The sequence below is a fragment of the Aythya fuligula genome, chromosome 7 (genome assembly GCF_009819795.1).
Source record: "Aythya fuligula isolate bAytFul2 chromosome 7, bAytFul2.pri, whole genome shotgun sequence".
NCBI classification, from domain to species: Eukaryota; Metazoa; Chordata; class Aves; order Anseriformes; family Anatidae; genus Aythya; species Aythya fuligula.
Genome location: NC_045565.1, coordinates 23,326,873 through 23,338,907, shown reverse-complemented (window position 1 = coordinate 23,338,907; position 12,035 = coordinate 23,326,873). Strand labels below are relative to the sequence as shown.

General features: G+C 62.7%; 1 protein-coding gene across 1 annotated transcript in view; it reads right to left on the bottom strand.

The window, feature by feature from the left end:
- The window catches only part of SLIT1 (slit guidance ligand 1), a 42,019-nt gene extending 35,728 nt beyond the window's left edge, over positions 1-6,291 (bottom strand). Inside the window, exon 1 of the mRNA XM_032190865.1 lies at positions 5,961-6,291. Within this exon, the coding sequence (XP_032046756.1) occupies positions 5,961-6,169 (209 nt within the window). The 5' untranslated portion in view covers positions 6,170-6,291. The remainder of the gene's footprint in view (positions 1-5,960) is intronic.
- Between the last annotated feature and the right edge of the window lie 5,744 nt (positions 6,292-12,035).

Below are 12,035 nucleotides of genomic sequence, written 5' to 3'. Positions count from 1 at the left end.
TGCTCCTCGCAGGGTGACTGCTCCTTGCTGGAGGGGAAACCAAGCCCGAGCGCGGCGCTGGCCCCCAGAGCACAGGGCACTCTGTAAGCCTTTACGAGGTACTAAAGCAGGTTAGCATCACGATAAATTTTTAAGTGCTACAAACAGCATTGATCGTGCCAGGGGCACTGCGGAGCGGGAAGGCTTTTTCTGTTCCTCCTAAGTTCTCTCCGGGGCTTTCATGCCACAGCCATTAGCCGCCAGCAGTCAGGCAGCGCCTGCCCCTCGCACAGCACCGTGGTGTCCCCTTTGGACGAGCCATCCTTCCCCTTTCAGCAGAGCAAGGTCCAACCCAGCCCGACCCTCAGCAAAGCCTCTGCTCACCCCTCCCGGAGCAGCTCGCAGCGGGGGCACCAGGATGAGCACACCCCAACTGCTGGGTTTTGGGATGGCGACCCCAGTGCCTGCTCAGCCCAGCTCCAGGTCCCCTGGAGCATCCCATGCTGGAGCTGGGGCTTCCTCCCACTACAAACTATCCAGGGCATGGGGGTGCTGCCCGGTGCCCCCCCAGCTCCCCGCTCGGTGGGCTCCCCCCGCCGGGGCCAGCAGCTCGCATCTCTCCCACTCGCAGTGCCGAGGGCTGCTCCTCGGCTGCATCGCTTGAAAAATTAATCTTCCCTTTTCTCTGTTCTTCCTCCTCCTAGCAGCTTCTCTCCCCCATAGGACACTCGCCTCTGCTATTTTGAGCGGCAAGTGCATCCAAAATGCACACCAGGAAAGCAGAAATTCAGCAAAGCTTCGGAGGCTGGAGCCCTGAGATGGACCCGGAGGGACCGGCCCTGCGCCCTGCACTGACGCCACCGAGGTCACCTCACCCGTGCCGCAGACCTAATAACCACCTTGTCACCTAAACAGCTCCTGCCCACGCTGCTAATTGTGGCCTCGTGCTCTGGGCAGGAAAACCTCAGCTCCTGCCACCGCCGCCTCCTGCGCAGGGCCGGTCACCAGCCGCAGGAGCTGGCACCGGGGCCAGCAGCAGAGCAGGAACGTGGGGCTGGTGTCCCACGAGACAGGGCCACTGTTAATGCACAGCTGCTTTTATAGCCCTTCAGACAACACACAGAGAAATGGTTTTCCCTTTTGGGTTCTACGGAAGGTTATTTTGGTAGCGGGGAACATAAAGGGGCTCGCAGACGCAGCGCTAAGCACCACCGGAGCGGGCAGGGAACCATGAAGGACGTGGATGTAAGACAAAGGCAGGGCTTCCTTCGCCCACCTCACCTCTCCTGGAGAGCAAACCGGAGGAAGCCCCGCCACAGACAAAGCCCCTCTCAGCATGGGGTGGCAGGCTTGTCCACCTTTCCCCCATGGGACACCCTGCCCCTGTCTGCGCCACCTCAGTGGCACCACGGATCCCCTCTGCTCCGCCGTGCCGCTGGCCGTGCTCCCCGCGGGGTCCCTCGAGCATCCTCAGCCCTTCCATTTTACACAGCGCTGGCTGCCCCACGCTGCTGCTGGCTGAGGATTCATTAAGAAAAGGAAGGGAACAATGAAGTGGGCAGCGTGAAACTCGGGGCAAATGCAGGTGCCACGATGAGCCAGCTGGAGGGGGCGCATGGTGTACACAGGGTGCTGTGCCACGGCCACCCCGCCGCAGTGTCCAGCGCACCGGGGCGCAGCCGAGGCATTTGCAAGTGCACGGCAGGGAGCGAGGCTTAGGGCCAGGAGCTGCTTCCCTGCTCACTCCCACCCCGGCGCAGAGGAGTCGCCGGCAGCACAATGCATCGCCCCGCAGGAGCAAAGTGGCAGCGCATTGAAGGCAAAAATATCTGTTTTAAAGGATGCAATAAAACAGAGCCGCGGAAGGGTTTATAGGGAAGCAATTGCTGTGCGGGGTGAGAAGTGGTCACCAGAGGCCAATCCGACGGGCTTTATTGCCTGTTACCGGTGACTTTCCCCAACCGGGGGACAATAGATCCTGTGCTATCAGCCTCAGCCCCAGTCAATACAAACACGACATAGTTTTTTAAACTAATATTTTTCCAGCATGCAATTCCACGGAGAGCGAGAACGCAGCGTTACCATGGCGATATATAGACAGCATCTGCCTTGGACGTAGCTGAAGGGAGAAATTGGAATAGAATTGCAAATTTCCTCTGTCCGGGAAGGCTCCCAAGGAAGCCACCGCGCTGGGCTGGGTGGGCTGGGCTCCCTCCCCCGGTGAGCCCGCACCCGCCTTGTGCCACCCCAGCCATCCAGGCATGGTGAGGGCTGTGGGGTCATCCCAGCACTGCCCCGGCTGGAAATCAGTCCCGCATCTTGTGCTGGGGCTCTGCAGCCTGCCCGCTCCCCCACACCTGCAGCCAGCCCCCTGTGCGCTCAGAGGAACAGCAAAACCTCAGCCGGCACCCTGGGGAAGGAGGGCTTGGCCCCCCCAAGGTGTTTCCTAAAGGAGCCTTCCCGAAGCACCCCAAGGAGACGTGGAGCGAGGGCTGGTGCCCAACACACGAGCGCTGCGGCCATGCACCAGCCCGGCTGCCGCAAGACATTTTGCTCAGGCAGCTCGGGGAGAGGCGCATGCATGAATTAAGCGCTCTCCAAACAAGAGCTCGCTGCTGTAATTTCGGCAGCAGATGGGCACGCAGCGCACCAGCCTCGCAGCCGCAGCCACCCTGGCAGCACGCGCGCCCGTTCCCGAAGGCTGGAGCTCAGCTCCCTTTCTCTTTGCCAGCGATCTGGATGCAAAAGCCCCCAGCTGCAGCAGGGGGGTGCATTTCCAGATGGGGCCCGTTTCGGCACGGGCAGGTCCTGAGCTGGGGGAGCAATTCAGCCAGGAGCCCCACGCCAGGCTCCAAGGGGCAGCCACGGGGGCGCAGCAATGGGGCGCTGGTGCTGCCGGAGCCCCCCAGCACACGGGGAGGTGGTGACAGGGGTGAGCGGGGCAATTCTCAGCTGTCAGCTGAAAACTTCAGGAGCCTTGCAAGTGCAAGGCAATCAGGCTGCATTCAGGCCCCATTAGCAAATAGCCGCGCTGGAAGCAGCCATTTGCCGGCGGTGAATTTGCACTGATCCTGCTGGCATGGGGAGAATTACCCAGCTCCCCGACAGGGGAGTCTGCTCCTCAGAGGCGCTTTCAAAGAAAGAAAGAAAAGCAAGCGAGCAGGCAGGGAAGGGAAGCGTGCCCTTCTCCCACGGCTCTCCACCCGCAGCTGAGACTCGGGGGGCTGCCGGGGGCAGATAGCCCCCAGGGGGGCCGGGACCTGATCCCTGGTGCCACACGCAGCATTTCCAGGTGGGTTTCCCAGGGACAAAGTAGCCTGGAGGATTGTCACCCGTCCTGCCCACCATGCCCCCAGGAGCTGCTCTATCTATCCTGCTTGCCAGAGGCACAGGCACTGTGCCGAGCTCCCAGGGGTTTTGCTGCCTCCCCCCTTGCTGCAGCACAAACCTCTCTGCTCCGTGCCTGCTGCAGGTGCTCCTGGGGGTGCGGGCACCACTTGGCTGCCCCGGTGCAGGGAAGCCTCACCTCCACCCTCTGGAGCACTGCTAGGTGGGCACATCACCTTGGGGAGCTGTCCCCACCTCCGTATCTCACTAGAAAAGACCTTTGACAGTTTCTCTCTGGTGTGTGATTCTCCCCAATTGCAGAGCTGCAAAACCTGGGAGAGCTTTGCCTGGGACAGGAGCTTACCCCTTACCCCGGGGTACGGCTACACCGGAGCCCACGGTCACCCCCCCCAGCAGGGAGTGCTGGCATGTGCCAAGTGCTCAGTGCTTCCAGGAAACACAGACAGACCAGTGACTCTGCCAGGCAAATAATCCCTGTTCTTCGAAGGAAACGGGGGTGTTTCAAAGACTCAGACCTCATCAGCGGGCTCTGCTGCCCCAGCCCATAGAGCAGTGACTGCAGGTTGTGCACCATCCCCTCCGGGTCTCAGCCAGCTGTGGGGCACTGCAGGATGGCCGGGAGGAAGCCTGGTGCCTCCAAACACTGCGTAAGGCTGCGGCCGTGCAACAGGCAGGCAGCACGAGAGCAGAGACACCGCTGCCCCTTGCCAGGTTGGCACCGCTCCCGCCGCACATCCCAGGGCTGGGAAAGAGCCAGGCAGGGAGGGCACGGGGGAAGGCTCGCTGGTTTCCCAAAGCAAGCCAGCCCTCGGGGACAGAGAGAGCCGTGCCCGGTCCGTGCCGTGGGCTCCCCTGCAGCTGCTGGCTGCCCCTGCTCTGTTAAGCAGGGAAAACTTGGAGGCAAGATTGCAGCTTTATGGAGAACCTGAACTCGCTTACGAGCTGTTCCAGCATGAACGCGCTGCTTGGGGATGGGACCTGCTGCGCGCAGACACCCTCCAGCACCTGCGAGGGCGTGCAACAAAGCTGGAAGTAGTTATCCAGCAGACAACACCCACGAGGGAGCAGCACGTCTGCCTCAGCCCCGCCGGCAGATCCTGCAGCAGCAGCTGCGTGAACGTGCAGGGAACCCGGCGTCACCCGGGGGGACGGGCACGCAGCACTGGGCAGGTGAGGCAGGGCGGTGGACAGCGACTGGGACCAGCTGCTGGAGGGCAGAGATGCCCCGTGGGGCACTAGTGAAGACCCCCCCAGGGGTCTGTCCCCTCCAGCAGCAGGATCACCGGCTCGTCTGAGCGATGCTGAGGTGGGGGCTCGCTGCCCACCTCCCCAAAACCTCCTGGAGCAGCTGCTGCGGGGCACACGGTGCTCCCCAAAGGGCAGAAAGGGCTGCTGTGCAGACCTTCCCCTAGCTCTGGGAATGCAGGGGAGGGTGCCACGGCCCTAGAGCTCGCAAGCCGGCAGCCCGCAGCCGCCTGGTTGTTGTTGTGTGCAGTAATTGCTTGGAGGAGGATAATTATGGCGGGAGAAGAGAAAACTCCATGAAAGCAGTGCCCCGCAGAGCTCCCCGCGCGGCGCGCTGGGTGCAGCCCAGGCAGCTGCCACCCTGCCAGGCTGCCTGCTGTCCCTGCCTGCTGTCCCCAGCCGCAAGCAAAGGGCACGTTCACACCCCAATAACCGGGTGAGGCACGGCACTGGGGCAGGAGGAGCGCCGTGTGCCCAGGACACATCCCATGGCAGGCACAGTGCCAGCAGGCTGCAGGGCAGCCCCTGGGCGATGCACCCACTGCCCCCGAGCAGAGGGGAGAGGCTGGGGACAGCTCTGCTGCCCTGCTGGCAGCAGGGACACCGGCACACCGCGTCTGTGCCCCACGGGAGGAGAGTTCTCCCCATGGGGGTCCAGCCTAGGGACCCAGAGCCCACCCCGGAGGGGCTGATGAGCAGGGAGATGGTGGCACAGGGCTGGGGGCTGGTCTCACTGCGGGGTCCCCAGGGGAGAGCGGGGGGACAGGAGCTGATTCCTGGAACCCAAGCAGCATTTCCAGGCGGGTTTCCCAGGGACAAAGGGGTGCCCAGCACGGCTATGGGCTGGGGAGGGGAGGCACCCCCAGGCAGCCCCTCCAGCTGCATGGGTGCCCCGTGGGGACAGCCCCACGCCTCGCGGGCTGCCCGGGGTCCCTCACACCTCCCACCCATGGCCACCAGCACAAACGCCCCCTGCAGCACCCCCCCCCCAGCTCTGCTCCCCCAGCTCACACACGGGGGCTCTCCCACGAGCCGGACCCCCCGCACATCCCTCCCACGGCCGGGGGGGCGGCACACACACCCCGCTCCCCACCTCGACGGGGCGCACCCCACGGCGGAGGGGACAGCAGGGGGGCACCCCACGGCGGGATGCTGCCCACGCCCCCCGGCCGGACCCCAGCAGCAGGACGCACCCCCCGACGGGCTCCCGCACCCGAGCCCCCCGGCAATTTGCACAAGCGCTGCCCTCCCCAGACGCCCCCAAACCCTCCCCAACCTCCCCGGGGCCGCTCTCCGGGCTCCCGCACCTCCATCCCCGACGTGCTCCGGGCCCCCCCCGGGTAATGCCCCCCCGGACAAAGGCTGCCGGAGCCCCCGCGGCTACTCACAGGCGCTCGGTGCCTCGGGGGATGCTTTTGGGCACGGCTCGCAGGGCCGTGCCGTGGCAATCCACCGTGGTGCCGCTGCAGGCGCAGAGCGGCGGGCAGGCGGCGGCGGGGGGGCCCCGGCAGAGCGCGGCGCAAGCCAGGAGCCAGGCGGCGACCCGCAGCCCCGCCGGGACCCCCGCCGCCCCCCCGGGGGTCGGGGCCGCCGCCATGGCAGCGGGAATAGGGGCGCTAAGCGGCGGGGCCGCTCAGCATCACCGGGGGGAGCTCGGCACGGCTGGGCACGGCTCGGCACGGCGCGGCTGCGGGGCGAGAGCCCCGTCGGCGGCACTCCTCACTGCCGCCCCATCCCGCAGCCAGGCTCAGCCTCCGCGCTGGCTCCTCCTTCCCCGCCGCCCTGCCCGCCCCGCAGCAGCCCCCGCCTCTCCTGGAGCCCCCCTCCCCGGTACCCAGCCCGGCCCCCGAGCGCGGAGCCGTCGGGGGTCTGAGCCCCGAGGGGAGGAATGGGCGCTGGGCTGGGCTGGGTGGGAGAGCACGGGGCTGGTATGGGGTGGGGGCATCCTTCTTGTCCCCCCCCGTGAGCTCCAAGCACTGTTATCTGGCTCCTTTCCCACTCCAAGGGAGCAGCTCAGGAAATAAAGTAGCGTGAATGTGGCTGTGGCTGATCCTCCAGCATCGAAGAGGCAAAATGTACGTGTTTCGAGGCAAAACATGAGCAAACCCAAGAAATCTTGTGAGCTTGGCCCCAGGCTGCTGACATCCCAGAAATGAGAGCGTTGCATTCGCTCTGGTGCCACCCATTTTCTCCTCGGAGGTCTCCAAATGAAAAGCAGGAGTGCAACCAGGAGGACCAGGCACCTGCTTTATTAGTGGCACCTGAAACGCTGCCATAACCCCATGACACCAGGAGCTGAGTCGTGGAGGGACACAGCGAAGCTTTCCGAGCTGCCCACAGAGCCCTGGCTGCTGGAGCAACCGCTGCAGATTTTGTCCTTGGAGAGGAACCCGTTGAAGGAAGGGATGTGGGAATGGTTGGGTTGCTCCAGCAGCAGGAGATGAGGTGTGTGAGCACGGACACCCCACCGCACACCCCTTCCCCCGGCCAGCAGGGTGTTTGCAGGGCTGGCAGCAGGTCCTGGGGCCAGGAGCAGCTCTTAAATCAGTGGGGTGCTCCACAGCTCCTCACCCAGAGCCAGAGAGGTGCCTGCTGGGGGTCCCCCTGCAGCAAGGACCCCCTCGCACACACGGGGCTGCGCGCCTTGGCGCGGATCAGCAGCCCTTCCCCATCCCAAATGCCGGCTCCCATCATCTGTCTGCATTGTCCTGACATCTCCTTCCTCTGGCCCCAGTCCCGGGAGGAAGCAGCGGCGGGGACGCATGAAAGGGGCTTGTTCCCTGTTGCTACACAGCAGCCCTGACAGCGAGGAAGATGAGCAGCTTCCCGGGGGCTGGGAGCTGACCCCGCGCTGGCACGGCTCTGGCAGGGGCTCCCACGGGGACCCTGGTGGCAATGGCACCGCAGAGCACCCACAGGGCCCTTGGTCAACCTCGGCTGAATTCCTGGGGGTGCAGGCTGTTTCCTCGCAGCTCTGTGCTCCCCAAAGCTCCCGCTCCTTCCCTCCCCAAATCCCCGTTGCCCCGGGGGCTGTGCAGCCAGGCAGAGTCCCCCCAAGGGGACATGGTGTCCCTGCAGGCGCTGTGCCGGCTGTCCCTAAGCTGCCCTTTGCCTCTAACGCTGCAGGAAGGCAGGGCAGGACGAGGGATCTTGTTTCCCATCTCTTGCAGCCCCTTGCCCGGGGCAATTCCCAGGGATGTTGCTGGGCTCGCTTACAGCAGGGTCGTGGTCCTGGCAGGGTCGTTATCCTGAGGGTACCCTGGCTCCTCTCCTCGTGCCGGAGCTTCTCGCTCCCTCCTGCCATGCAGCGAGCACCCGGCTCCACAGAGCATCCTGCTGAGCTGTGCTGACAGCCGCAGACAACCCCTCTGCAGCTGCTCTGGTTACAAAAACAATCCCCTTCCCAGGCTGCAAGCACAGCGAGGGCTGAGCAAGCCTTGAGAGGCAGGGGGTGGGCTTTGCACCGAGCCCCCCTCCAAAAACCTCAGCCTGTGGTGCTTTGGCTGCAGCCTGTGTGGCGGGGAGCAGCCCCAGCACAGGCTGAGGCTGGTGAGGAGGAGAGGGAGGCGGCACCGCTGCGAAACGGGCCCAGATGAAGATTTGGGAGGCGATGCTGCAGGCTCCCGAGCACGCTGCACGGGCTGGTGTTAGCCTCGGAGAGCAACAGCTGCCTGGGAAAGGCCCAGGGTGCCGCTGAATATGGATGAGGAGCAGGGAGAAAAATAAAAACCAAACTTTTCTTTATCAGGGGAGGCCTGGTCCTGCCGTCTGCCACCGGGATCCGGGCCAAACTGCTTGATAGAGAGAGAGACCATCTGGATCGTCTGATGGGCTCTGGGTTTGGTTAAAATGAAGCAGAAGCTTTTTTTGCAGGAGAGGAGTTTCCATGGGAAGATCTGGGGAAGGATTCCAGGGTACGCGCCAGACCTGTCGTGCAAAAAGATGCGAAGCAGCTACAAAGCTTCAAACAAAAACTGCTGCCAGCTTTACGCCAACCCCCCCAGGGCAGCACCCGGGCACCACTTCCATCCACCCGGGACGGGCCACGGCACGCTGCTGACCCGCCTGGCCCCTCTGCGTGCTGGGCACGGACAGAGCTGCAGACAGCCAGGATCCGCCGCTCCCGGCCTTCCCATGCGCGCAGCAGCCCCCGGGCGGCTCTTCCAGCAAGCGGGATTTGCTCAGGGTAGGACCAAGCACTGGTGCATGCAAAACAGCCTCTGTGCCTGCCCAGAGCCTGCTCCCACTCCCTGCATCACCACCAGAAGGTCTGCACCGGGGCTGTGCTTTGAGCTCTTCCACCAGCCCAAACGCACCCAGTCTGGGAGCGGCTGCAGGACCCGGCTGGAGACGTGCCGGGACCCCCGGCTGCCCCACATCCCCCGGGGACCTCTCTGCCATCCGTGGCCACAGCTGTCACAGCCGGCCGGCTCGTGCTGGGAGGGCAGGCTGCCTTTGTCGCTTGGCTTCAGAGGATGAGGCATTGTTTGGAGCGGGCGGCGTGTCGGCCCCGCCACGGCACCTGTTGGGCGTGCGCAGCCGACAATGCCCTTGATGGGTCTATTATGGAGAGGGGCGGGCAGCCGGGGGCCGCTGGGATCACAGTAAATCTCGCCTGGTTAGCAGCAGCAGCAGGCAGGGCTGGGCGTGCTGAGGAGGCACTTTCTGGTGAGTCTCCAGGGATAAGACCCGGCTCCCTGGCAGACACCATCGGCGTCACCCTGCAAACGTGGCCAGCATTGTCCCCAAGACACTGCCAACACCTTCCTGCGAGCGCTGCCAGCATCACCCTGCAAACCCTGCCAGCATCTCTCCGTGAGTGTGGCCCTGCTGACTGCAGGAGGGGGCCGAGCCCCGCAGCCCGGCTTCCCGAAAGCACTTCTGGCCCACAAGGAAAACATTCACGCCGAGCAGCCCAGATGCAGCTGGAGAATGCTGTTCCCAGCGCGGCTGGACACACCAGCAGCCTGGGAGCAAGCTGGTTCGAATAAACCACACGCGAGGAGGTGCTTGCGAGGCGCCTCGCACATGGGAGCACTATTGTTCGTGCAGCGTGGGACTGGGGGCTCGGGTTCCCCAGATGCAGGGGTTGTTCCACATCCGTGCAGCGCATGCACACGCGCTCTGCCCTGCTCGCTCTGCCTGGAGCCATCCCTCAGCCCTCCTCAACGCAGATGCGTTGGAGGGATAATTTACTGCTTAATAGAGTAACTTGCTATTTGCTTTTGCCAAGCGCATCCAGCGTGTTTCTCCGCGGTGCCATAAACTGCAACGCCTCTGCCATAAAACCCTGTATCCCCGTAGGAGCAGGTGGGCTTTCAGCTGATGACCCCGGCCACAGGGTAAGCAGAGATGCTCAGCTTTGTTTTTGGAGGAAGAAGGCTTGTTCCCACCGATCCCTTCTGCTTTGTTGCGATCCCCCTCCGCACTGACACCCCTGAGCTGGGAAACCATCTAACCTGAAAATAACGAGCGTCTCAGCCTGATGGATGAGGGAGGCAGCAGCTCTGTCCTGATCTTATTAATGAAGACACCCTGGGTGCAGACGAGCTTCCCTCTGCTCCATATTTATGGCTAGCTGGCGGCTGGGCCCACGCTGGGATGCAATCAATAAGCTGCGTGCCCGCGCGGGCTCGTTGTGCTGCCGCAGTGGCAGGCAGCCTCTGCTTTGCTGATCCCAGTGTTCCTCTGCGTCCTCCCCAGCCCTTGTGGAGGCAGAAGCCGCAGCTCCCAGAGCCCTGCACACGGTCAGATCGTGCAGGACAGCGTCGCTCAAATCCGCACCCGGTGGAGGAGGCGCTTCAGGGAGCTGCTGCTGCAAAAAGGAGCTGCAGACCCAGAGGTATGAGCCCAAGGGACTGCGCGCCTGGGTCTGGCCCTGAAGGATGACAAGAGGATGCCAGGAGCCAGAAATAACTTGAAAAGCAGAGGGAAAGGGTTTAGCCTGTCTCGTGGCAGCTCTGCTCGGCTGCAGATGAGTGCAGGGCTGTCACGGGGGCTGGAGGATCCCCCTTGGGGCTACCTGCAGAGCTTTGTCCTTAGGGTGCATCTCTCCCCAGCACCCCAAGTGCTGCTCACTCTCTTCTCCCTGCCCTCCCTGTTCTTGTTTGCCTTATTCTTAGCCCCAGCTCCCTCCCTGCTGGGCCCCCAGATGTAGGCAGGGAGGAGAGCAGGTCCCCAAGACCACAGGGTCCATGCCAGCCCCAGGGCGTGCAGGGGTCTGTCCTGCTCCACATGCTGCCAGCCCCCTCTCGCTCTGCTGCAAACAGCCCTGGTGGGGCACAGCAGAGCAGGGCTGGAGGAGAAGCACCCCAGGACACCCCCACATCCCAAACGTGTGCAGGATGGGGCCCGAGAGCTGGTCCAGAGATCCCACATCTACTCGCCTACACAATTTATGAGCTCCAGCACGGAGCTCTCACAGGGGAGATGAGCAAACAGAACTAAACATGGTAATTTATTCACTCCGTGAAAAAATATTAGTTAATCCAAGCCGATGAGATTGTGAAGCCTGATAACTGGCCTGGCTGGTGCCAACATCTATCGCTAGCAGTGCTTGTGTTTTGTGTCTACATCGTTGCCCTAGGCAGTGAGATACAGCAGCAGCATGACAGCTCCCAGCCACACATGATAATTTAAGAGAAAAAAACATCTTATTCCATCTCTGAACCAGGGCAGAACAGTTTAAAAAAGAAAATCAAGACAACTTGCAAAAATTGATGTAGATAGCAGTGACAGTCTGCAGAACTTATTTGCAAGTCTGGGCAGTGCACTTGAAGATAAAAACTGTTTAATGAAAGGAAGGATGAGTGCTGCTTGTTTGCTTTGTAATGTCACTGCTGTGCAGGAGCGGTGACAGGCCAAGCCAAACACCCTGAAAGCTGAAAGATCCCCTTCCAAGGATGCACCTTCACCCGGCGTTTGGTCCCGATGACTGCAGCCAAGTGCTGGGGCTGTGGTTTCAGGGACTGAGAACTGTTCGCTTTCAGAACTGTGTAAGCAGGCTGACGCTGTCGCTTTGAATCACAGCTGCCTCGGTGCTGTCAGGGAGGCGATATTTGGATTCGCAGCTTTCAAACCAGCTCCTGTGAGTTTTTGCATCCCTTTGTTCGGCACTTTCAAAACCAGAACCGTCTCCCCAGACTCCCAGCCCCGCTTCCCAGCGCGGAGAAGTCCACCTGCTGCTGCTCCCCGCGCCGCAGGGAGATGGGACACGCCAGTCCCTCGCCACCCGAGCGCAGCCCCAGAGGAGAGCACGCTGTGCTGGAAGCTCACCCCGCAGCAAGGCAGCGCTGCTTTCAAACGGACCGCGCCGCTCGCTTCTCCTGCTTCATTTTCAACTGCATGGCGAGGATGCTAATGAGCGTCTGAGCCACGGCAGGCAAGCCCAGGGCATTTCGAATGTGGAAGAACTTCACAGAGAAATAATCTGCATAAAAATCTGAGCCACCATTATTAAGGAG